At 35.4% G+C, this 26,993-nt stretch overlaps 1 protein-coding gene across 2 annotated transcripts; it reads right to left on the reverse strand.

The window, feature by feature from the left end:
- Positions 1–2,295: 2,295 nt before the first annotated feature.
- On the reverse strand, positions 2,296–23,909 carry LOC128243364 (mRNA (2'-O-methyladenosine-N(6)-)-methyltransferase-like). 2 transcript variants are annotated; one of them, XM_052961108.1, is made up of 14 exons: positions 23,807–23,909; positions 22,578–22,773; positions 22,163–22,320; positions 21,201–21,373; positions 19,833–19,987; positions 18,988–19,219; positions 18,646–18,742; positions 17,170–17,332; positions 14,704–14,882; positions 14,011–14,097; positions 13,231–13,415; positions 9,908–10,001; positions 8,566–8,741; positions 2,296–7,732 (listed from the first exon to the last, which is right to left on the reverse strand). In XM_052961108.1, exons 2-14 carry the CDS (start codon positions 22,756–22,758, stop codon positions 7,594–7,596), a joined length of 2,019 nt encoding a protein of 672 aa, XP_052817068.1. In that variant the 5' UTR covers positions 22,759–22,773; positions 23,807–23,909; the 3' UTR covers positions 2,296–7,593. The 2 variants fall into 2 exon arrangements, with proteins under 2 accessions (XP_052817068.1, XP_052817067.1); XM_052961107.1 differs by having other exon boundaries at positions 23,656–23,887.
- Between the last annotated feature and the right edge of the window lie 3,084 nt (positions 23,910–26,993).

Here is a 26,993-nt window from a genome sequence, read left to right on the forward strand (position 1 = left end):
AGTTAAGATGAAATCATTATACTATTTATACTATTTATTTCGTCACTAGTGTAAAATGCCTTTCAGTTAGTAGTTATAACTTAAAGGCACTAGATTTGTCATAGAGCTGATTTTCTGATCTTGAGTTAAGCTTTAATGACAGTAGATATTATTTATGTTTCTTGAAATGATTTATGCTATCAGGGGTTCTTACATCTGATAATTGTCAATCATGAAAAATACCCGGGTTTGTATTTGAATACAAGGGATTCATGCCAAAAGCAAGGTTTAAGGGCTTAGACGCCTTTGAAATTACTTCCTACTGTTTTTGATGCAAAGTCAGTGCAAAAAACTCATTTGTAACAAGTGTACAATAGTCCTAAGTTTCAAGCTCTCCATCCTGATATCGGGATTAATCCTGAACTAAGTTTCAAGCTCTCCATCCTGATATCGGGATTAATCCTGAACTAAGTTTCAAGCTCTCCATCCTGATATCGGGATTAATCCTGAACTAAGTTTCAAGCTCTCCATCCTGATATCGGGATTAATCCTGAACTAAGTTTCAAGCTCTCCATCCTGATATCGGGATTAATCCTGAACTAAGTTTCAAGCTCTCCATCCTGATATCGGGATTAATCCTGAACTAAGTTTCAAGCTCTCCATCCTGATATCGGGACTAATCCTGAACTAAGTTTCAAGCTCTCCATCCTGATATCGGGATTAATCCTGAACTAAGTTTCAAGCTCTCCATCCTGATATCAGGATTAATCCTGAACTAAGTTTCAAGCTCTCCATCCTGATATCGAGACTAATCCTGAACTAAGTTTCAAGCTCTCCATCCTGATATCGGGATTAATCCTGAACTAAGTTTCAAGCTCTCCATCCTGATATCGAGATTAATCCTGAACTAAGTTTCAAGCTCTCAATCCTGATATCGGGACTAATCCTGAACTAAGTTTCAAGCTCTCCATCCTGATATCGGGACTAATCCTGAACTAAGTTTCAAGCTCTCCATCCTGATATCGGGATTAATCCTGAACTAAGTTTCAAGCTCTCCATCCTGATATCGGGATTAATCCAGAACTAAGTTCCAAGCTCTCCATCCTGATATCGGGATTAATCCTGAACTAAGTTTCAAGCTCCTCATCCTGATATCGGGACTAATCCTGAACTAAGTTTCAAGCTCACCATCCTGATATCGGGACTAATCCTGAATTAAGTTTCAAGCTCTCCATCCTGATATCGGGATTAATCCTGAACTAAGTTTCAAGCTCTCCATCCTGATATCGGGATTAATCCTGAACTAAGTTTCAAGCTCACCATCCTGATATCGGGATTAATCCTGAACTAAGTTTCAAGCTCTCAATCCTGATATCAGAATGAATCCTGAACTTAAGAAAACCCTGTTGTATATGCCATGTATATCTCCAGAGAATAAAGGAAATCAAGCTATATATAGTAAATTAAACCATTCACATTAATTCCATCATGGTTAAGACCCATACAAATGATTGAAGTGATTGAAGAATGAATACCGTAGGACCAATTATAATATCTCGGGTGACATATAATTCTGGCTATTAGGGTAAATTATTCAGTTATACAATATTTTCACAATATGCCACAAGGATATTTGCCACAATATAAAATTATGCTCATTGACAACAAGGCCTTTTAACCTGTGATCTTTCTTCACACAAGGTATTAGGCCAATATAAATTAATTGCTAGATTTTCATCCATTTTTATTTATATGAAGGCGGCGGTTAACATTTTTTTTTTAGTTTTCTAAGACGATTGTTTCACTGTTGAATATATGTTCATGCTCTTTCTTATTACATATCTTATTACATAAGGAACCACATACATGTGTTTCTAGACAAACCTTGACCACGATAGTAACAATTCTCCTTTTTTAAACATGTGTACCGTATTATATCATGTATAGGACGCTAGCATAGATAGGACGCAGGCAAAAAAATAGTTGAGAAAACGGGTAAAAACCCTTAATATTAAAGATAGGACGCAGCGGAAAAATGTCAAAATCGGAGCCGAAAAATTGAGGTTGGTTAAGAATTTATAACATATATTGAAGTAAAAGACAACCAAAAAATTGTATATAAGGCATATTTCGATAACTGTCTTGTGTATTTCGATAATTATCGTCGTAATTTAGCATACACAACAATGATATATGTCTTGATATTTTGAGAACATTCACGCATATTATAAGACTTATACAAATGCCGTAATAGTCCCGACTGACAGTCAACCGTTGCAACCGTTGCAATAGTCCCGACATGCCTTCTTAATGACAGTCAACCGTTGCAACCGTTGCAATCGCAACAAAACTGTGTATTGTCAAAACTATTGATTGTTTTGATAAGGCTTGTCGCTGCACGGATTAAAGCATGTTGGCATAATTAATGCATGTCGGTAATTAGCCTTGCCAGCGGAAGGCACATCGGGTTAAGTATGTTTACATCGACACTGTCTGGTATGAATAAACAAATAAATTTTCAGACAGTACTGGACCGATATGCAAATATAGACTTCAGTTCAACATTTTTATTTGAGTCCATGAAATTTACGGGGAGGCAGAAAAAAGAAGGGGCGGGTAGGGATGAAAATCTAGCAATTAATTTATAGTCGCCTTATCAGAAATATTTTAGCAGAAAACATGAATGCTTGTAGTTTAAGCCTGCAACTCAATACAAATTTATTACGAAAATACTATTAAATAATCATTCAATACAAACATATGAACAAAAAATAATATGCTGCCTTTTTTACATTCATGGTAAAAATTTAACAAGTATCAAAATCTGGTCCGATTAAATATGTTTTAAAAACGTACACAAATGTGTTAACAAATTAAACATGATTGAAAAGAAAAAAAACAACAGATGCTAAAAATCTAGCTGTTTAACAGAATTAAAATTCATTAAAGATTTAAAATTCATTAATCTTTAAAACAATTAATTAAGATTTTAACATTCCTGTACACAACAGATTCATTTAAACTTTAACAATGAAGACTTTGTAAGCATTTTTACGGGAAACACAACATTATTTCTCCTTTAAGTGTTCAGGCTCATTCCAGCCCCAATGAGATCACCATACAGAAGTGTTGAAAATCGATTCCAGTTCACATATCGATAATCCGTTTCACTTAAGTAACTGATTGTGGATAGTACTATCGGTTTTCGACAATACTTTAAATGTAGTTTTATTCATTACAATAACTGGTAATCCTAAACTATGCTTATCAAATGAGTATTATTAAGTTATTTAGTGTTGTTGTTGCTTTCGGTCAAATCCTTTAGGATAACAACTGAGCACATAGATGAAGTTAAAGGAGAAAAATGGCGTTAATTAATCAATCGCAAAAAACAAGAGGAAAGAAGAAAAACATCTTGAATCTTATCGATTCTTACCAAATACAATCGATTGTCTCTGAATCCAGGCCCAACCAATCAATTTTCGATTATAATCAATCATTGGAATATCACTACCATACAGATTCACATTTAATGATTAAGAAGAGCTTTGACATCCAAAATATCCATTAAACAAAATATAGCCAACAAATTTACATTTAATAACAAAAGCAACCGCCAAATTTCCATTTGGTCAATCATTTTTTTTTAAATAGTGAGTTATGTAGAAGCTTGAGCATGCACATAGGGTAGGATAGAGGTATTCGAAAGACTTTTGTGCTAAACACTAAGAAAGTCAGAATTTATTTTTAGATTCTTAACAATACGTGGAGGCAAGGCTGTGCCTAGTCTGTGGACCAAAAATATATCATAATTATTACAGAAAAATTATGAATTTTCTAGTCCTGTGAATCAAACATATAAAATAAAATTTGATTGAAGAATAACGAAAATGTCCAAAGATATGACACACTAGCAAACCCATACAATTTTCCCAAAACATGTTACCAAATACAGAACATTTACTATTTAAAGGGGCTAGACACCAGATGGTCCCAAAATAGGCAAATACAGTATTTCCACAAAACAAGACTAGAATTGTCATTACGAGCTAGTATAAGGCTGACAATTCATCATTTTACATGATTAAAGGAATATTTGACACCGTCTGAACTGAGTCTACCCATTTATAAATAGGGCATAATTTACAAGTTTATAGTGTCAGAGTATATTTAACATGTGAAAGTCACGAGATTATTACAGAATCATACACTGCAGCTATTTTAAATTTAATGGGTTTTACGTGGGACACTCTCAGTAAATTTCAAAATGGAAAAATATGCAAAGACAGCAAAAGATACATGTGTCATAACTCGTAAGTGATGTAATACATCAGTTAGTAAGATTTAATGAGCTGTAAACAACAACACTAATTTTCTGTAAGTTTTTATCAATTTTCTTGTTTTTCTTGCAATTGCATCATCTGGTGTCTAACCCCTTTAAGAAAGGCAACAATATTTATACAACATAAAATTTACATATCAATATGATAACATGCCTCTTGTGATAAATTGATATACAATTCAACTCAAATATTCATCTCTCTATATATATATATATATATCTCTAAAATGTAACGATAAACAAGGATTCATTAACAGATATAAAATCATATTTACAGAAATTCATTTAATTATAATGACTGAAAATTCTAATAAATGATAATTACAATGAGGTTATGAGATAATAAATACTATTTACAATTATAGATGAAAGAAGTGTGTGATATGGTTCATTTCAAATGGCTGAGATTTATGGATGATATGGTAAATGTGTTCACTGGGGTTTTTACGGGATAAAAATCATGTTAATGTATGAAATACATTTGTGAACCATCAGTGATATTTGCTGCCAAAAAAAAATGAAGTCCAGAATATATTGCAATTATGTACAAAATGCAATGGGACAAAACAAGGTTATTTGAGACAGGAAAATGCATCATTATTCATTATCAAAAATACTAATCTATATGTGACTTCAACAATATAATAATAAATAATGTTAACCTTCAAATCTTTATTAATCTGGTCCAACTTTCTCAAAACTTGTTTAGTGCCTTAAAACTGGATTAAGCTAAACCCACTATTTTTGTCTTTTAATATTTTGTGTTTTACATACTGTAATACTTCAGATAGGATTTATCTATTTTGAACAACTTGCCATTTAATTATTTTTACCGGCAAGGTTATAGTTATAGTAACTGCACCCACACTCCAAGTTTTTGAAATTAAACAAAAGCAAGCGCTTCAGAACAAGTTTATAATTTAAATCAGGAGACCAGTGGGCAGAGTAACTGTTCTCATGTTGTCCTAGGTAATGTTTAATAACTTCTTACTACCGTTCCAATATTGAAGTTAAAGTATAGACAAACAAGAGGCCCAAAAAGGCCTATGCTCTACTGGCATGGCTTTTGTGGTCATATCAATCTACAGCATGTATGTATGGGTAAAAGGCAACAGACATATAGTTTGTTTTGTGTTTGGGTTACCGGAAAACGTAGCACGTTCAACATCTGAGCCCAGAAAGTATTGTAAGCAGATTAGTTGCATGAACTATTTTAATATGAGCTAAGTAAAAGTCATCTGACAAAAAAATGCTTTCAAAACTGTACTCATAGTAAAAATTTCCATAGTTTTAAAAAGTAAAAAAAGTTGGTCAAAAGGTCAAAGTCAAGGGCATCCTAGGACAACATTGATCAATTTGGAAAAACATTCACAATCAATTGTGCTGAGATGGATGCACGAACACACAAAAAGATTTTCAAACCTTTCCAGATTTATGTTTACCAAACCTGTGAACCCTGGGTTGGCCAGTAATGACACCAGGTGCATAACTTAAACATTCACAACCAATTTTGTTAAGATGAATGCGCAAACTACAGAACTTAAATCTAAAAAATGGCCTTTGGGCTTTTAACAAGAACAAGGCAGAGTAATTCACAAAATCAACTGCAGAAGCAAAAAGCAAATTGTCTCTCAAAATCCTAGACTTGCAAATTGTCTCCCTTAACTCTAGACTTGAATTTACATCTACATGTAAACTTGGCTAAAAATAGAATTCGCTCATGCAGATCTGGCTAAAAATAGAAAGCATTTCTTTAAAACTTTCATGGCCCATAATCTAGGCATTTATGGGCGGATCTGGCTGGTTTTCGAAAGGAACCGAGCTCTAATGGATATCTAGATACTGTACAAGTTTCATCGAGATACAATCAAAACTGAAGACTGTATCGTGTTCAGAACCAATTGTTTACAGACGCACGAACGCACGACCACACCGACGCACATACTACGTACACATTACCATCGCATTAACAATTTAAAATCAAATTATTTCTTTTTACAATTTAAACAATCCATGCATTAAAAATAATCAAGTAACAAATTTGTATATACTTAACATGTATGTGGACATTCATTTACTATTACATGAGATCATTTCTTCCAAAATCTCTTTAGCCTAAAATATGATCAAGTCTGAAAATAAAACGTGATAATTTCATGCACGTACGGTAATATCAATCCTTCTGATTAAGAACTAAAAGAAATAAAAAAAACTAAAAACAACTTTCTTTTAATTTACCCAAGTTTTCCCAGTCAACAAGGCAATAATTGTGTGCCCAAATTACATTTATGAGAAGTTTAAATACATTAGATTTAAACTATAATGAACAATGCAATAGAAAAATAAAATGCAATAGAAAAATAATTAAAAAAAATGTTTTATTTACAAAAGTAAGGAAAACAATAGCATTATTCACCATTAATTTTAACACAAGTATTCACTAAATGGTTGGTCATTTCTTCAATAAAAATGTATGTGTACCAGTCTACGCAAAATGATTTTGAAGCACAGGCGATAATCAAATAATCCAAATTCGGAAGTCCAATGAAAATCTAAAAGCCTTTAAGAGCCTTTAAGTTTTTGTGCCTTAAAATACAAGGAATACAGGCCTGTTATCTTCAATATCTGTAGACCAAGAGGAGATTTTATAGCCATTAAGGGTCTTTTGCAGACTGGTATACAACACTTTGTTTATGATCTTTCTTTAACATTTGAACCTTAACTCTTTAGAATTCCCTCAAATATCATACATCCAATTCCTACTATTCTGCTCACTCATAAATTAAGTGATGTGAAAAAATAAAAATTTTGGAACTAGTTCTTGACAAATATGCTTTTTACATAATAACACTTTATTCTCAACAACTGTAAGACTGGCCGAACTGCTCGAAACTTCTTAAACTTCACAAGCTTAAGTAGCTCATTTCAATTAGCCAAAAAAATACTTAAATTTGATTTTTGATAAATAAAGAATTTATTGCAATTATCAGAAGATAATTCTTATTTAAATTCTTAATTCGCCTAAAGAAATAAATATTTCTTGACTTACAGAAAACCAAAAAAAAGTGAGTGTAAGTCAATCATGTAATCAGGAAGTTTCAGGAAAATGGGTCCTGGGGCACTGAAATTTAGCAAACCAAATCTCTACAAATTCTCTTTTGGCTTGCCAGCAGTAAGTTCCTTCACTTTTTCTATTGTTGGGTCCCATTTTTGAAGAACACTGGACATTCGAACACCACCATTCACATCATAACCATTTTCAAAGCACCTTTTTACAAAGACTCCTTCGGCTTTGCGGCAATAAGAAGTTCTTTCACTCTCTCCGTTGATGGGCCCCATTTTTGAAAGCCAAGTTCATTTTGGAGAAACACCACTAATGTTCCATGCATGGCCTTGAAATTTGTGTCGTCTCTGAAGAATAAAGATCACTCATTACTTGCAATCAGCTGGATGTTAATTATCGATTGATCTGAGACAGACCAACTCATTAATCGATAAATATTAGGAAATTAAAAATATCTCAATCCATCGATATGATGATTTGAATTACCATCAAAAATTAAAAGAAAGGTTTTGGCCGAGACATAAATTATTGCGATGAAACAAATCTTGTTGAACATTGACCTCCAAGTTTGACCTTGATTTTCAAGATAAGACTAAGAGCACAAATTGTAGATGCAACACCCCTTCCCACAGTGCTCTATGACTCTGTAAAGTTCTTTAAGTGAAATCCCATTTATAGCAAAGCCAAAAAAATTTGGTAACATCCTTTTCAAGTAGGGTAAGTAGCCTTTTTGTTTATTATATTTTTTATTTAATAGGCTTTAAGTAAAAACGTTTTTGTCATCATTGGAGAATGGTGTTAAAGTAATCTTCTGTATAAAGCTTTAAAGGTTTTAAATTACATATTTAAACACACACTTAAAAAAGAAATATTATTTTTTTACCAACCGACCATAAAAAGGTAGGGTCGGGTATCCAGAAGCAAATGTTTGTTTTTTAGGCTTAGCATATTTATCGCTGAGACAAGGCTGTAACAGAAGAACATACAGAGGAACGAATGAACAAACTATTGAACGGTGAGATTACTATATGCCATATTATAAGCCATTAACAAACCAAACTAAAACAAGCTTCAATCTCACTAGACTTACAATGTAATTAACTTAATTGCCAATCGCCGCCAGACAAAATCTGAAACTTTAAAACTTATCCGAATAGAAGCACTAAGGAACATTACTTACTTTGGACAAATATGCTGGAACCCATGCCTGTATTCGTGTTCATACGGGGGAAGAATGATTTGTTTCCGTTTGAACCGTGACGACTCGAGACGGATGAGGGCTTCAGTGGGCGGGTCTCGCCATTCCGGGATGAACACAATAAACGACAAGGGCTCCTTGGATTCCTCTAGTAATCCCTGGAAAATTTAAGTAGAGTGAAATTTGATTGGATGATTCAAGAGATAACATCTATAAGGGGTTTAGCCAGGTTTTTAAAAGGACAGGGTGGTGCAGTAAAGGGTCAGGGTGGTAATGGAGAAAAAGGGCACATTGATTCGGGCTGTGAGGAAATGGAACATTTTTAATTTAACCAAAATTGTTAGGATTTGCGTGAAAATGAAGTAACATTTGGTGTCAACTGCCAAATATGTTTACTTTGTAAGTATTTATAATAATAATATAAGTTTTAATAAAAACAACAGAAATATTTGACAGCAGTCATTATTGAACTATAATATGAGGACATAAGGGTGCAGCATGTTTGTCTTCATGAGGGCAGAAGGGTGCTTCCAAAAAAGCACAAGGTGCAGCACCAATCTACAACTCTTGAGCTGAAAACCTACTCTTTCATCACATGACATTTTTTTTAATGAAGCGTAATACAACCATGTATTTATGAGATTGATAGCATTTGCCCTACTTATTTAGCATCAAACTTTTACCGAATTTCTTTTTAAAAATCTTAATGTGTCATGTGACACGAAGAATCATTTTATGAACCCTCGGTATGGGAAAGTTACATTGCTCCCCAAAGGCTTGCTTTTTTACTTATCCTAAATTTGATTCTTTTTTTTTTGTTATAATGGTTAAATACATTTGTACACATTATTTTATATGCTATGAAAGACAAAACATTATTGAAAGAATAAAACTAAGTGCAGTGCTCCAGCTAGGCCTAAATAGCAGGGTGGGGCACCCCACTACCCTTTTCCAGCACCCTGCTGCCTTTTAACTACACCCTGCTGTGCCCTTTTGTTTGAAAGAGTCTATTGTCAGAAATAAGTATGAAAAATAATAATTATACATAATTTTGACACTTGAGCAAAGGTTACAGCTAAGTTATTCATAACTGGCCCTTGCAAGTGCCCCATTAAGGCTCGTTAAATGCGCATCCAAAGTGCCCTTTCTGACCTAGCACCCTGCCTTTTTCAAATCCTGGCTGGAACACTGTAAGTGGTAATACAACTATTCCTTTTATGTAAAAGCAATTTTAGCAAAAATAAGGAAAGCCATTTCAATATGGACTGTATGTTTAAATGGAATGGCAATTGACCAAAACATCAGAAACACCAGCTGTATTTACCTCAAAATGGTCAACCATGGCTTCCATCAACTCTTCACAGAATGGAGGATTTGCTTCAAATGATCCGCTCACTGGATGGAAGTTGAGTATTGGCCTGATACAAAAAAACAATTGTATTTTACAAGCAGCATATCATTTTACTTAAATACATGATTAGTAGATTACAGGGGAAAATTAATGTGTTCATTTGACTAGGCCCCCCCCCCCAAAAAAGGTTTGGTCAGGGTTACATCATTTTCAAAAACAGGTAGGGTAGTCAGGCTTTTTATTTATTTTATTAGGCTTAATGTAAGAAATTATTGTCATCATTGGGGAATGGTATTACTCTGGTATTATTCTGTATAAAGATTTAAGGGTTTTAAACTTGAACTATCATTATAAATATTTTTACTATAAAAATGGTAGGGTCGGGGCCTGTTGCGTAGGTAGAGTCGAGTAACCCGAACCCTGGGCTTAGATGTTTGCTTCTCAATCTTCAACCTTACCATTTGGCATTCAACAGTCATAATTATTATTTCTTGAATAGACTTTCGCAGACAATCAAAAACATTTTTTTTATGAATTTGGTATTACGCACTCATTTTCTGACAAATGAGTTGGAAATGTTTTCTTTCTTACTTGGCAATTTGGAATCAAATTCAACAAGAGAGCCAAATGGCCCTGAATCGCTCACCTGTCATATATTGCACATTCTTCCATTATATACAAATATTGAAAACCTAAGCCTATGAACACGGGGCGTGGCCAATTTTGACCCCAGGGCTAAAGTTTGAACAATCTTAATAGTGGTCCGATAAACGATGCTTCATACCAAATATCTAAGGCCTTCGCCTTTTGGTTTCGGAGAAGAAGATTTTTTAAGTTTTCATCATATACATATATAAGGAAACCCATGACCGCCCGGGTGGGGCCATTTTTGACCCCAGGGCCAAAGATTGAACAATATTGGTACAAGTCAACTAGATGATATATCATGCCAAATATCTAAGCTCTTGTCACTACTTGATTTTACGTGTGTATCTATATACTGTGAAATCATTAATGTTCATGGGGCATTAATGTTCGTGGTTTTCGTGGGTTAGGTGATCCACGAATTCAAGATCCCACGAAATATAGACCCTTTATTCACTTTTTCAATTGCCTTGTTACGTACATACTCTAGTATATTATTTACAGAGGTCGCAGTATAGTGTGTTAAAACCTGTCTCACTATATAACTTACGATCATTATTCTGTTAATATATTATAACTGCCTTTAACAAATAATGAACCAAATCAATTAAATGTGTTTTATGCAGCAAATGACAGTTATAAGCACGTGTGCTGTTAATGAAAATCTCCAAGTTTACAAGATGTGCGTGATGAGTGTCTGTACTCGATTTTTTTATTTAATGAAATAATTAATCGATTACTAGTACATTGAAGGTTACTAAGCACCGAACGTGACATTATACGCACCTTTTCGGTGTTTTCACAGTTTGCAAAATTCTTAATTAGCATTAAATGGCTTCCCCTATCTGTATTTATGATCAGGGTACATCTTCTTTTATTACCTTTATTCCCAATTAAATCGATAAGTGACATGGGTATATGCACTAATTGGCATGTCGTACCACATTAGCGAGTGTCATAAACCGAGTGACGTAGAAGACGGAAATCACGGGCCAGCGCGTGGATATTATGCAGACGATCTAGGACGATCGCATCTTCGATATTTTTTTTTCAAAAATGAAAATCCACGAATTTAAGTACCCACGAAATTGTTTTTTTTCGGCAAACCACGAAATTTCATGCCCACGAACATTAATGATTTCACAGTATGTATATTTGTTATTAATTGTTGTATGTGTCCCATATTGAAAATTGGTATGTGTACTAAATATGTTATCCAGTTTAAATTAAGACGTTACTTGTCTTTGTGAGTTCGGAGAAGAGTTTTTAAGTTTTCACTATAACACATAATAGAGAAAACCCATCAGCCCCGGGGTGTGGCCAATTTTGACCCCAGGGCCATAATTTGAACTATCTTTGTAGAGGTCCACTAGACGATGAATCATGCCAAATATCTAAGCTCTAGTCCAAGTAAGTTCAGAGGAGATGATTTTTGAAGTTTTCACTATAAACATATAGTGAAAACCCATGACCCCCCAAGGGGGCGGGGCCAATTTTGACCCCAAGACCATAATTTGAACAATCTTTGTAGAGGTCCACTAGACGATGAATCATGCCAAATATCTAAGCTCTAGTCCAAGTAAGTTCAGAGGACAAGATTTTGAAGTTTTAACTATAAACATATAGAGAATACCCTAACCCCCCGGGGCAAGGCTAATTATGACCCCAAGGCCATAATTTGAACAATCTTTGTAGAGGTCCACTAGACGATGAATCATGCCAAATATCTAAGCTCTAGGCCAAGTAAGTTCAGAGGAGAAGATTTTTTAAGTTTTCACTATAAACATATAGAGAAAACCCATGACCCCCGGGGCGGGGCCAATTTTGACCCAAGGGCCATAATTTGAACAATCTTGGTAGAGGACCATTTGGTGATCCTACCTACCATATATCAACGGCCTAAGCCTTGTGGTTTGGGAGAAGAAGATTTTTTAAAGTTTTTCGTTTTGGTTGCCATGGCAACCAGAGTTCTGCATGGAATTGAATTCTTTGAACAACTTTGATAGAAGACCACCCAAGGAACATCCCTATGAAGTTTATTAATATTGGCCCAGCGGTTAAGGAGGAGATGTCTTTTAAGTAAATTGTTGACGGATGACGCACGACGGACAAAAGGCGATCACAAAAGCTCACCTTGTCACAAAGTGACAGGTGAGCTAAAAAGTAAATCTGTATTCGTATGGATACATTTATATCTTTATGTACATTAACTGGAGAAAAAAAGGAGGAAGGCTTTATTAATGGTTCTTTTCAGCCAAGGAACGTAACCCATCCTGAGGATTTGCTGCATCCAATTCTTATCCAGCATTTTTGTGCATTAGGTAAGCTTGAAAATATATTTTGTTGCATTTTCTGACTTCAAATTCTCTAAATATCTTAAACGTAACAAGCTTAAATCTCTTGGCCAAATTGCTTACTTAAACTTGATTGTATATAATGACAAGAGGGCCAACAGACGCAAAATATGCCGTCCCATTTTTACACTAAATTTGGTGATAAGTGGTTGTACATTAAGTCAAATTAAGAGAGCGGACACTGTCAATACAGTTTATGCCCATTCAAGGGTCATAACTCTGGATTGACTTAGCCACTTGACTGGTTATCAAACCTGACAGAGATATTGTGCCGCCAAAGAATAAAAAAATACCTACCCTCTTGATCCAAAGTACCCATCAGTGTCCAGAAACGCTGAGCAATACTGTCGGAAGTAGCAGTTGAGGGGTGAAGCAAAGCATTCAAACGTCACTCCGAACACACGCTGCAGGCATTCAAACACTGACAGAGGGAGGGCTCCTTGTAGACTTAGCCCTTCATTCGTATGTTGACCAAATAATGTCTGAAATAAAAATAACAAGGATAATGAAAATAACAAGGATAATGAATACTTTTATAATACAGGTGAGGACAGCTGTTATAGAAATTAGCACATCAAAAGTTTCATATAGTTGATAAAAATAAGGCTGAGCTTGTTTAAGTAAACAAAGTGAAATAGAAACAAGTGGACCTTGGCTTTAATACTGAAACAAATTCTATAATTATTGTTTTAAATGGCAAATTGCAGCTATTTCTTTTTGCAACTGCTCTTCTCATGCGTAATTTCAGTTTTTATAATGAAATGTTGATTGATTAAATGACAATCATTCATTATGATTTTCGTTGGATTTTCAACAGTGTATATTTTACCTAAAGAAAGTGGGGGGTTTTCTTAACCATTACAAGAATCTGGCTGTGAGCTTTCTGATTGGGAAAAATTTGACCATTTTAACTGAAATTTGGAATATATCCAATTTGGCCTAAAAATATTTTTTAGTGTATATATGGAAATTTTCAAACATGGGAAGAAGTATGTGTTTTAACATTGAGAATGGGGCTGAATTTTGGCCCCAAATTGGTCAGAAAACCCCCTTCTGATATCAGAAACCCTTACTCACATGATATCGCCGTAACAAACTCCAGACTCTTTGTAAGTAGTGGTCAAATCTAGGGTCATCCCGACATGAGATCTTATAAAGTTGTTCCTGAAACAAACAAACAACTTGACATAAATGTCATACCGGTAACCTTTAATGTCTAAGCATTATTATGATAAGGCAATGAAGGGAAGCAACTTAAAGAATATATTTTACCTTTACATAGTAGTGTCCCTTTTTATAACTATAATGTTGATGAGTCTATATATAAGATATGCAAAAATTACATCTTGAATAACTCATAAATGTTGGTGATGTAACGAAAATGTGCTGGACAGAAAATTCTTGCTCATATCACTGTATTTTAATAGAAATCCAGTTTGTGGATGTCAGCAGTCAGCATAATTTTGGCCAAAAGAAATCTAAGGACTGTTGACACAAGTGTTGGGAATCGGTTCCAGTTTGATTATCAAAAATCAGTTAATTGAGTGCAATTTCTGACAATACCTTAATTGTAGTTTTATTCTTGCACAATAACGTGTAATCGTAAACTATGCTTTTATGTGTATGTTTAAAGTTATTAAGTGTTGTTGTTGTGTTTTTTCTATTTATAAGAAAACTTCACACTTCCGAATGTTAAAATGAATTCAAAGGAGAAAATAGGCAGAAATGAACCGAACGCAAATAACAAATGACTAAAAAACTCTGACTTACTAGTTTGTAGAAATGTGAACTGTTGATTTTAATGGTTTCTCCACGGAATTTGAGCACATGTTGCTCATTTTCCTGAGTCATCTCCACTACATGAGGAAGCCTGGGGGCGGGGACGGCCATCTGAACGGGGTAACAAAACACCTTTCTCTGGTGGACTGGCTCAGGAGGCTGTGGGATCTCTGAAATAAAAAGTGGGGGTAAATTATATTGGATGGCCGGGGAAGCATAAAGGTAAACACTGTCAGACCACTTTGGGTTGCTTGAGGGCAGGGACAGACATCTGTATGGGATAAAAGAATGCCTTCCTCATGAGTACAGGCTCAAAGGGCTGGAAGATCTCTGTAATGAAAAGTGGGAACCCTTATATTTCGTAGTAAACACAGTTACGCCACCTCAGGCCTTGGGGTTGGGACACTTTTTTCTAGTAGACAGGCTCATAAGGGTACAGGAACTCCTTAATACCATAAAAATGGTAAAATATTGAAACAAGAATGTTCAAGGAACAAATAGATGCTTACCTAACAGCTTCATCAAGAATTATACATTATGGGTTTCAAAGAATGCAGAAACAGGAGCGCCACTGATGCTCATCTGTTGTTGTTTTTTCAGTCAAAAGAGGGGCAACAATTTATGAAGCTAAAGTTATTAACATTGCAGCAATTGCTTAACATGTGAATGTTTTGGTGCTAGCATACCAAGGTTTTTTTAATATCTTGAACGTTTTTCAAGAATGGCTAATTTGAAAGTTTTTGCACAACAATGCTAATAACAATAACATTTTTTATGAAGATTCCTAGATTTTGTTTTTCAAAATATAGATAAGCTTAAAATCAGCATTACTGAGGCAGAACTCGCAGCTCGTATCCACAATCAGTATTAATACAATGAGAGTTCTGTATCCCATTCTTGATGTTTACTTGCATAAATCATATATCAAACTCGGGTCAACAACCAATTATAGTTTAACATTCAACAGCGATGCCTTATGCCAGATGCAGCTATTTGAATCCTCTACCCATTTAGTGATGACTGTAGTGATGGGCTATTGGGCTATCCCACGGCACTGATTAAACAACTAGAACTCCGGGAGTCGGATGTGTCGCCTGACGAATTATTTACTGTCAACATTATAGCTGTTAGATTGGCATTTTATTCATTTATAGACAATGATGTTGCCATTTAACTTTCAAGTGTAGGTGGCATTTGAACCCTCAATCAGATATACCTACGGAATAAGTTTCAGGTTGAAACCTCCTATAGTTTACGAGATATGCCACGGACAAAACCTAAGCAAGAAAATTAACAAAGGGCAATAACTCTAAAAATATGGCAGCAAGAGTAACGGTTTTTGTGCACTGCACTTGCCCTCAATGAGATCTATCTAGCTATGAAGTTTCAAGTTGATACCTCTTATATTCTTCAAGATATGCCCCGGACAAAACTTTAAGCATGAAAATTAACAAAGGGCAATAACTTTAAAACTAAGAAAGCAAGAGTTACTGTTATTGTGCACTGCACTTGCCCTCAATGAGATATATCTAGCTATGAATTTTCAAGTTGATACCTCTTATATTCTTCAAGATATGCCCCGGACAAAACTTTAAGCATGAAAATTAACAAAGGGCAATAACTTTATAACTAAGAAAGCAAGAGTTACTGTTATTGTGCACTGCACTTGCCCTCAATGAGATCTATCTAGCTATGAAGTTTCAAGTTGATACCTCTTATATTCTTCAAGATATGCCCCGGACAAAACTTTAAGCATGAAAATTAACAAAGGGCAATAACTTTAAAACTAAGAAAGCAAGAGTTACTGTTATTGTGCACTGCACTTGCCCTCAATGAGATCTATCTAGCTATGAAGTTTCAAGTTGATACCTCTTATATTCTTCAAGATATGCCCCGGACAAAACTTTAAGCATGAAAATTAACAAAGGGCAATAATTTTAAAACTAAGAAAGCAAGAGTTACTGTTATTGTGCACTGCACTTGCCCTCCATGAGATCTATCTACATATGAAGTTTCAAGTTAATAACTCTTATATTCTACAAGATATGTCCCGGACAAAACTTTAAGAATGAAAAATAACAAAGGGCAATAACTCTAAAAATATGGAAGCAAGAGTAACAGTTCTTGTGCACAGCACTTGCCCTCAATTAGATCTATCTACATATGAAGTTTCAAGTTGATACCACTAATAGTTTAGGAGATATACCCCGGACAAGCGAAAATGGGACGCGGCCGCCGCCGACGCCGCCGACAAAAGTTACCCCTATATGTCGTCCTTTCAGGCGACACAAAAACCGCCACTTAATGTTCCACCAGTAGCTGACTGCCCAAATTAAATAAACTTACAAACCCTTACCTACAGGGACTGTTAAAAGAGACATATAAAGACTTATTTTTACCATATTCATAAAATATTTTCAGTCGAAAGGTAATCATTCATGTGTCTAAACTGCCTACCTCTAATATTGCACTCCTTCAGTATTTCCCAATGCCTCTCATGTATTTTCCGAGCTGTGTCACACGCCATATTGTACATCTTAATACATATCCCCTCCACTGAGGTTTTTGCGGCCTCCGTCACATGGGGCTGACATTGGCGCTTCAAGTGACCTAACCGCTCCTGGGAAATAAGGTTGTTAAATTGAAATGCAAAGGAGACAAATATTTTACAACGCTAAATATCTCAATTGTAAAAAGATTCAACTCAATTATAAAGAACAGTAAATTATGACAAAGACAAGAGCTGTCACAGTATGTGACGAATGCCCCCGATTGTGACATTGACCTATGAACAAGGTCAGTACATGAAAAGTTGATCTTGCCTTTACATGTCAAATACATATGGCAAGTTATTTTAAAATGCCTCTAAACATAAAAAATACCACCCATAGTTGACAACCCACACTGTTATGTCCTTATATATGCAGCATTCCATTGTGAATAAACACCCAAGTGTGACCTTGACCTTTGAGATAGAGACACGGGTCTGTCATGCGACACGTCGTCTTGGTATGTGGAACACATGTGGCAAGTTATTTTAAAATCTGTCCATACAAGGGAAAGTTACAGCCCGGACACGACAACTTATACTCTATGTCCTTATATGCAGCACTCTGTTGTGATTAAACACCTAAGTGTGACCTTGACCTTAGAGGTAGGGACACGGGTCTTGCACGCGACACGTCATCTTGGTATGTGGAACACATGTGGCAAGTTATTTTAAAATCTGTCCATACAATGGAAAGTTACAGCCCGGACACGACAACCTATACTCTTTGTCCTAAATGCAACACTCCATTGTGAATAAAGACTAAGTGTGACCTTGACCTTTGAGGTAGGGACACGGGTCTTGCACGTGACACGTCGCCTTGGTATGTGGAACACATGTGGCAAGTTATTTTAAAATCTGTCCATACAAGGGAAAGTTACAGCCCGGACACGAGTTATTGAGCCGGACACACGGACGGACGGTGCGAGTTTAATATGCCCACCTTCGGGGGCATAAAAATCAAATAAACCTAAATATTTCATAAAACAACTTCAACGTTATTAAATATTGACTCATTCACTACATAAGATAGGTTTTTCATACAACAAATCAATAAACTAAAATTCTAAACAATGGTCATAAGATGAAAGTAAAAGCCCAGAAGCCCAGCACTTGTAAAATGCTTTTCAAGCTTGCTCTAATTCAGATTTCGCCACCTTTTATTGGCAACACATTAGTGTATTTTTTTTATTTCATGACTGTTAGAACACTTTTTTTCGTCCGTTTTTAAATGATCTTGGTGAATCCCTGTCACTTTAATTTTTCTGAAAATATATATATATGGTGATACCAGAGATTGTGGAATCCCCTGAAAACACTTACATTTCAGCACATTATTTTGGTAAACATGTTGACTGATAACAAGTTTAAAGTTCAACACTTACCAAGTAGTCTTCATAGACGGCATTTTGTTTCCGCAGCCAGGTAAATGTGTCTTCAACATTCCATTTCACAACCTTACGACCCTCTGGTGTGCCACCCCTGAATAATGTAAGGTTATATTAGACATACTTGTATATAAAGTTGTTAATCTTTTTTGAAAGATAATCTGTAGTGGCCAATAAACACAAGCCCGTAAGCCAATGTGTTTAAAAAGTGTGTCCATCAAGTTTTCAGAATAGTAAGGATTTGAATGTAAAACGTGACAACTATAATAATGCAATTAACTTTACCAATGTTCTGAAAATCGGCCCATTGTTACAACCAATTAAAGACATTACATGTACCTTGATTCAATCATTTTCTTTGCAGTCTCAGCGTATCGTAACAATTGCTTTCTCGCGTCCCCTGAATATTTTGGCTTGACTAGTTTGACTGGTATATCATTCATGATTTCCCGATACATAGCCTGGGACACCTCATTTGAACACGCAGTCGGCAACATCGGGTCGTTTCCCATATCCACAACTTTTCGCTCCAGTAACCATCGGTTGAATGATTCTGTTGGCGCATCAATACCTGGAAAGAAAGCTTAATTATTAATTAAATGTCACATAACTAGTACTCCTACAGAATAAACTGCAGTGAAAATCAGTAATTAAAGCCACATTACACAAAAGCTCTACAGATGACGTTATTTTTTTTCGGTATTTTGAGTAGCGACCTTTGCGCATGAAATTGAACATTTTCTAGGTTTTTCTCCCCACACAAAATTAGGATTTTTTTTATCAATTGAAAATTGAAACAAGCTTGACAACATGAAATTCAATATTTGAAAAAGCCTGCCGGCAATTTACAAGTGCCAGACTTGTTGGGTTGAGCTAATTTCAATCAATGTTATGCCTACCTTTTGGGGCATTCAAATTAACAAAACATTAATATACAGGATAATTGTTTGTTTCAGTGTAAGATAGCAATATATTCAATCAAATGAGCACTAATATCTATAATTCATGAGTGGGGTTACCCAAGCACAAGTCAAATATTTACTTTTGCTGTTCACAAGGTGAAATAGCGCACATGCAAGCACATACACAGAAACCCAATCATGACAACTGTGTCTCGCTCACCACAAGCAGGTATGGCAAAATGCATGAAATATAAAAATTAAACATATCCTGTCATTACTGACCTTCTCTGGTTTGACATAGTTCCTGATAATGTTGTCGCAATTTCAACAGGAGCTGAGCTCGCAGCTGTTCTATTTCAGGGTTGGGTGGAGGTAAAATGCTCGGAGCTCGCTCGTAAACCACTACATTAGTGGGTACTTCAAAGTTCCAGAATGGGCTGAAAATTCATTGAAAAAGTTTTGCTTTAGTGTATTCATTCAATTTCAACTTTAATTAAAAGCTTGGAACTTTTTAATTCATCTATTACACAATTTGCAATTGGAAACACACATCAATACAGTGAGTTTTTGAATTTGAAGGTCTTGCAATGAATTGCATCTTTCAGTAGAAAGTTCCGGCCTAAAGTTTTCATTTACATAACTTGCCTTCTCATCTTATTATTTACAACATTTCTGTTAAACATTAGCGATATCACCACTCTCTAAGCATGCCAGTAATGTATCAGTCAACAGCCAAAACAGTAGAAGGGTGCCCTCGTAAAACATCTATCTCTTCACTATATTTACATAAGATTCAGAAATGAGACTGTTATTTGTGTTGATAGACGTCACCACAGGGGTCTTTATATACTACTTATATACCCATATCATTTAATATTAAGTTTCATTTTGGCATGCCATGGACCACTTCATTCAAAGTGACACTCTTATTCAAAATCGATATGTATACACAAGTATAACACACATGCATTTTGAGTGATAAACCTTTAACTTCTTGCTTAATAATGCATTTATGGAAAATATTAATTACAGATAACAAGATTGTAACCATGTATTTAATAGCTGAAAACGCATAAATATTAAATGATTGGTGAATGCTAAAAGATTTACTGTGATCTACTATAGCCTCATAAGGTAGAAATACCGTGTTTTAGGCACCTTTCTTTCAAATTTAACTCGGTATCCTTCATTAGAACCATTGTTTTCGGCATTTATTCATCCAGTTTGGAATAATAAGACAAAAGTTTTAATTATGGTGAATCTTATGTGGGAATAAGAGTGCATCTTTAAATGCCTGCAATTTGAGAAACTTGGTATTGTCCTATTTACCTGAATACTGTAAATGAAACATTATCATTAGTTCATAAAATGACGAATAAAAATCTCAGAGAAGATAGTCATACCAATGGTTCCAATGCTTTCTTTAAAGGGTCCTCAAGATAAAAAGTTGAATTCCATCATCCAAAGCTATTGCGCAATGTGCTATATTTTAATAGGAAATATCCTTGTGAGTTAAGTGGTGATATTGGGTTTAACCTTCTACCTTTTGAAATGCAACTTCATGCTTGTGCACTCCTAAATGCAATTGAACTAGAGAAGAGATTACTATTGAAAATATTTAATATTAACCATTAAATGCCAATCACACACCTGTAAGAGAATGCAGGTCTCTTTGCAGTAGGGCTGCCGATGACATCACCACTGTGGCGTCGTTTCTGCAAGTTAGGCTGAGGAATTTCGACACTAGGGCGTGACAGGCGTTTGTCACCAAGAAGAGGGTTGGGGCGATCTGAGGCAATGCCCAGAGGGTCTGACATATTGTCCTGAAATGATCAACATTTTACATAATAAATAAAACAGTAAGATAAATCAATATAATATATTTATGCTTGAGACTAAAATTTGGATTCGTTACTTGGGTCTTCAGTTTTTGGTCTTCTGCAAAAATGAAAATTCTGATGGAAAATGATTGACATGTTAATCATCGATTTAAAGATATTATACGTCAAATTTCAAACACCTGGTCATCCTTAAAGCAACTGTGCACCAGATGACCAATTTGCAAGAAAAAAAGAGAATTGTCCAAAACTGACATAAACTTGGTATTTATGTGTACAAAGCATTGAAACTTACGAACTGAAGTACCACATAGTTTACAATTTATTGAAGTTTAGCAGTTATTTCGTATTTCTCCATTAAAAAAGTTTACTGGGTATGTCTACCTAGTAGAATTCATTCCTTATGCGTGATTGACTAGTCGATGTTATCATGTGATATTACCAAGTTAGGTGTATGGCTTAATTATGTCACCCGATTAGAGTAAGCTGTCGTAGCTCAGTGGATACGACGCTGGACTGCAATTTTGGCGTCACGGGTTCGAACTCGGTCTCCGACACAATTTTTTTTACATTTTGGTACCTTTTTTACAATTATGATATCAAAGCCTAACACATTCTATTAAAGAATTGTCCTGAGATTCATTACAGAAAAAAACTTTTTTTGGTGCCAATATGGTGTACAGTCCCTTTAAGATATCTCCAAAGCCTTATTCCACAAGCTTATGTTTTATGATTTCTTGCCTTACCTTCTTTATATAAATCGTATGTTCTTACATGCACTATCTGAGGCGTCTCCCACAGCGACTCGTTCGTGATCTTGTTGAAGTAGTAAGGCATGTTCTCCCGTTTACTCCAGTACTTTCTCCAACCCATCTGCAACAGCTCTTCCGACAGATCGTCTGAAGTTAGAGGACCTGGGGACCCAAGAGAACCTGATATAAAAAAAAGATTCCTGAATGTTATTATCCCTGATTTAATAGAATAATTATATTATATATTTCTCTAAGTCGAATAGTTTTTAAATGGTTCGAGCCTTAATTAAGAGTCCTAAAAGATTATGTCTGGAAAATGTGTAACAGTTTGTAAATGATAGGCTTGATAAATATAACATCTGACATTATAAATTGTGCACAGTGATCTACCATGAAAAGTGCCATTCTGCAAATTCTAACATTTAACAATATGTCACCTGAAGATCCCTGATGCTGGAGCGGCCTAGGTTGCTGAAATTCAGCATTTGGTATAGTCCCAGAGTTGCCATTTGTGCCTAATGTCTGTATTTTATCACCCGTCTGATCCACACCCGTCAGGGCCATGCTCTTCTGGTCCAGTGGCTTATCAATCAAAGGTGCTGGTTGAATATCTGCCATGACTACATGAACTACCTGAAATAATATGTGTTGAGTAATGAAGGTAGCTATTTTTGTACTATTGATGTGCCTGCAAACATTCAGTTCTCTATACCCCTTATAATTTCAAATCGATTTTGGAGTCCCACAATTGTTGCCCCTTAGGCATCATAATGACAGCAATGGCAGAATGCTTATATTGGAAGGATCAACGCTACATCATTTTACATAGCGCTTAAGTTCAGAAGCCAGAAGACTGTGATGTTTTGTATTTGGTTAGTTAGCTCTGTAGCATATTACATTTAAATGCACTGCAGCTCTCAGAGGGGAGATAAGCTGTCATGTGAAAAGGTGTGTTTATTACACTGCATCACATATACATGCTCTGCTGTGGTCAAAGCCCTTGCATTGGTAAATGCTTTGCGGGCTTATATAGCAGGGGTTTGTTGAAAATTTTGAATGCGAACCACTCGTTTAATAATGTGGTCTTGTTCATTTAGGACTAATTCCGGTGACCGTCTCTGAAAGTTTAAAGACCAGATGTGATCTCGCAGCTGTGTGCTTAACCTTTCAAAAGATTCATTATCTAGAAGTTTACGAAACATTTTTTAACTGGGCACTTTTTAAAAGTGTCTTTTTTATGTATTTTGTGAGATACAGCCTTCATTCAAAATTTGAGGAAAGCAAATATCCACTGTGTGGGCAGGGATCAAATAATCTTTTAAAGAAAACGTATGTTGTGTACCAGATGAAATGTGAACTTTGTCTATTCCAACGGGCTGAACAGAAGTGATGCAAATTGTACGACTTTTGCTTCCCAGCAGGGGTGTTAAGAACAGGTGCATGGGTGGAATTTGACTTTATTCGATAGTACTGAGAGTAACAACAGCTGGCATCATCAATCAATAGCATACTAACTACATTTGACGATCTCTCAACGAACAGAAATTGAACTCAGCGGTTTATTTCTGTGCCAGGTCAAGCGTGAATTCAACGTGTTTTTTTGGTAAAATTCATCCTAACGACGCGATAGATGCAATTAAAACATTGTCAATATGATGCAACATACATCAATTTATATTATGCAGGGCTTTATTGCATCCGTTCCCAGTCAGTTTCCGCACATTAGCAAAAAAACTGAGAGCTATGCTCTTGCCTTCCTCACTAATGGCTTGTCAAGCCAAAAATGACGCAGATTTGGGCGTGCAGCCAGGTTGTTGCGATAATAAATAAAATCTAATTTTGACGAAATCAGACAATTCAGAAAAGAACAATTAAAAGGAATTTAGAGTATTTTAATGAATTTTTCGTTATAAAATAGCAGTAAAAACATTGAAATAACGTAATAAATTCCGTTTTAGTATAAATTGTTTGGTTTGATTAATTGATAATATATTCGTTGAAACTTAAAATATTTTATTTCGTTTGTTATAATTTGTTATTTAAATGACCCGGATGTAGAAGTCTTATTTGGTTAGCCTCTAGTAATTTATGTTTTTATTTTCATGTTGCAATCTCTACAAAGTTACAATGATAGCACTCCTATTGTATAGGTCTGAAGTGTGGGGTGTTGAAGAAGTAAGTGTTGTTGATAAATTTCAATACACACACCGAGAAATAATTCTATTAACAAAGCAAAGCAGACAGAAAGTTATGACAGATTGTGATTTATGAATCACTCCACTCCCAACCCGAATTAAAATTTGAGTTCATTATTTTTTGCTTTGTTAAAATTGTTAACTATCAACTTGATGCAATAGTCTACATTCTAATTCGGATAACTCGTAAACTTAATACTTTAAATACTATCAAATATAATTGGATTTGTTATGCCAGAAATAAGTTATATAATCTTTGAACGTCACGTTATTGGATAATTCATTTAATGCATACACTAAACAAAATTTCTAAACGTTCACTCAATGTTCTATTAAAATATGTGAATAAAATAACAAAATCACAAAACTTGTTTAACACACCAGTTTTACGCATTTATTGAAAACATTTTAATAAAATTTAATTTCATTGGAACTATTGATTTATTAAAAAAAACAATGTTAAAGTTAGTCACTTATTAAATCGAAAGTCACAAAGAACTGTTCTGGAGAACGTGTTAAATTCAGTAGCTTGTGTGTCCACCATTTGCAGCAATAACTGCAAGGCACCTTGACCTCATTGAAACCACATATCTGTGTAGGTAGTTGTGTGGGATAATGTCCCGCATCCGACGAATATCACGCCTGAGTTCGTCGGCATTGTGTTGTTGGGGCAAAGCCCTAGTTTTTCTCTTTAACAAGTCCCACACATTTTCTATTGGATTCAGATCTGGGCTTTTTGCCGGAAAATCTATAACACGAATGTTGTTTGTGGCCAGCATATTCTGAGTTCCCCGTGCAACATGACAATGCGGATTGTCTTGCAACAACATCATGCCTCGATTAGCTTGAATGTGCGGTATCAATACAGGTTGAATAATGTCGTTCTGATACCTCAGTGCATTTAAATTACCAAGGATAGGGACAATTAGAGTCTTTGTGTGCATGAAAATTCCTGCCCAGACCATCACAGAACCACCACCGAACTGGTCTGCATCAATCAAACAACATTCCCTGTTTCACTCTCCCCTCCGTCGGTATATGCGGACGCGCCCGTCTGACCCACGGAGCTTCAATCTGGTTTCATCCACAAAAATGATATTAGCCCAGTCAGCTCTAGTCAACCGTAGATTCCGTCTCGCCCATGCTAGCCGTGCTGCTCTGTATCTCGCAGTAAGGACAGGAACCTTCCGTGGTCGACGGGCGCGAATACCGACGGCCCGGAGCCGGTTGCGGACGGTCTGTGGGCAAATTGCCCGGTTGTGCGTGCCAACGGTCCGCCGTGCCGTTAACGTAGCCGGAGTGAAACGGTTGCGTGGGTGATGTAGTTTCAATTTTCAAGTCGATACATTGAGTAGTTTTCAATTTAATGAATTTCGTAAAGTGGACGTTTATAAATTTTGTTCAGTGTATATCACCTGGTTTTTGCTAGAATACTGTCAACTCATAAGTATGAATAACACACTTAGAAAGGTATATTTGAAAATATTGCAAAATGAATAAAGACTTGTAACCAATGTCACAGTAACTATTTAGGAGATGATCTTCATTATCTTTTTGAATGTTCACATTTTATAAAATTTAATACAGAAACGTCTATTTTTGATAAATGTTTCTATGAACGTCCAAGTACATTGACATTTGAAATATTAATGAATCATGACAATTAAGATATCCTTCTGAAAAATGCCATACTGTGCAAGAAAATAATGTAATTGTTTAGATTCTTTTTTTTAAACTAGTTTATTTTCTACTGAATTTATCATCCTCCATTATCGAATAGTAGGGTGATAACATTCGTTAATAATTCATTATTAAAAAAATATGTTTTCCTACATCACGATAAGCTCATTTCAAATGTTGTTCTCGTAATTGCTATTTTTTGTTAGTTTGTTTTCATAGATTATTTCATGCTGTCACGTTCCGATATGGCCAATGCGTTATAAAAACAACAACAATAAACTTACCTGATGACTTCCTCCTTAACATAATGAAGACCTTATGTATACGGCGGATCCGTGGTCTTGAGGTAACACACTTATCTATCAATCCAGGGGTCGCAGGTTCGATCCCCCGTCGCATCATTAAAAAAAAAAACTAATCGTCTTCCGGGAGGGACGTTAAATGGGGGGTCCCGTGTGACAGTGCTATACACTGGTGCACGTTAAAGAACCAGGGTAGCTCTAACCAGGTTACATTCTGTCTGTGCACTTTGCTCCAAAAACCTAAAATGACTAACAATCTGAACGAATGGGCAAAGCCCGAGTGCGAGTATAAATAAGGTTACACACCCACAAAAGACCTTATGTACACCTCTTAAGGCATTTTAGGAAAAATGTAAATGCTTTTTAATTGGACTTCTGATAAAATCTTCTGCTGGTTAATTATTGAACCTCAAACTAAATAAAGACGCGTTTTTTCAGTTTAGGTGTTTGTCCTTTAAACAACTTTTGCACTGTAGAAGGCCGTTTACCTGGTTAACAACTGAAAGATGATTAAAACGTTATTATATATATATATAATCCAAAGTGGAACCCCTGAAAGTATAACAGAGGTCGCAGTATGATTCAGACTATTGATGTACTCATATGTATTACACTTGTAGAATAAATGCTGTAAAACTTTAAGTGTCTTTATAACATACCAACATCGAAACATAGA

This window comes from Mya arenaria, chromosome 8 (assembly GCF_026914265.1).
Source record: "Mya arenaria isolate MELC-2E11 chromosome 8, ASM2691426v1".
Lineage (NCBI taxonomy): Eukaryota > Metazoa > Mollusca > Bivalvia > Myida > Myidae > Mya > Mya arenaria.

Bases quoted from the DNA above. Each gene is read 5' to 3' on its own strand.
- LOC128243364 (XM_052961108.1), bottom strand. From the start codon at position 22,758: ATGGCAGATATTCAACCAGCACCTTTGATTGATAAGCCACTGGACCAG. The intron at 19,220-19,832 runs GTCAGTAATGAC...CTTTCTTTCCAG, and splicing joins ACTATGTCAAACCAGAGAAG to GTATTGATGCGCCAACAGAA. The intron at 14,883-17,169 runs GTAGGCAGTTTA...TTTTTATTTCAG, and splicing joins GAAGGAGTGCAATATTAGAG to AGATCCCACAGCCTCCTGAG.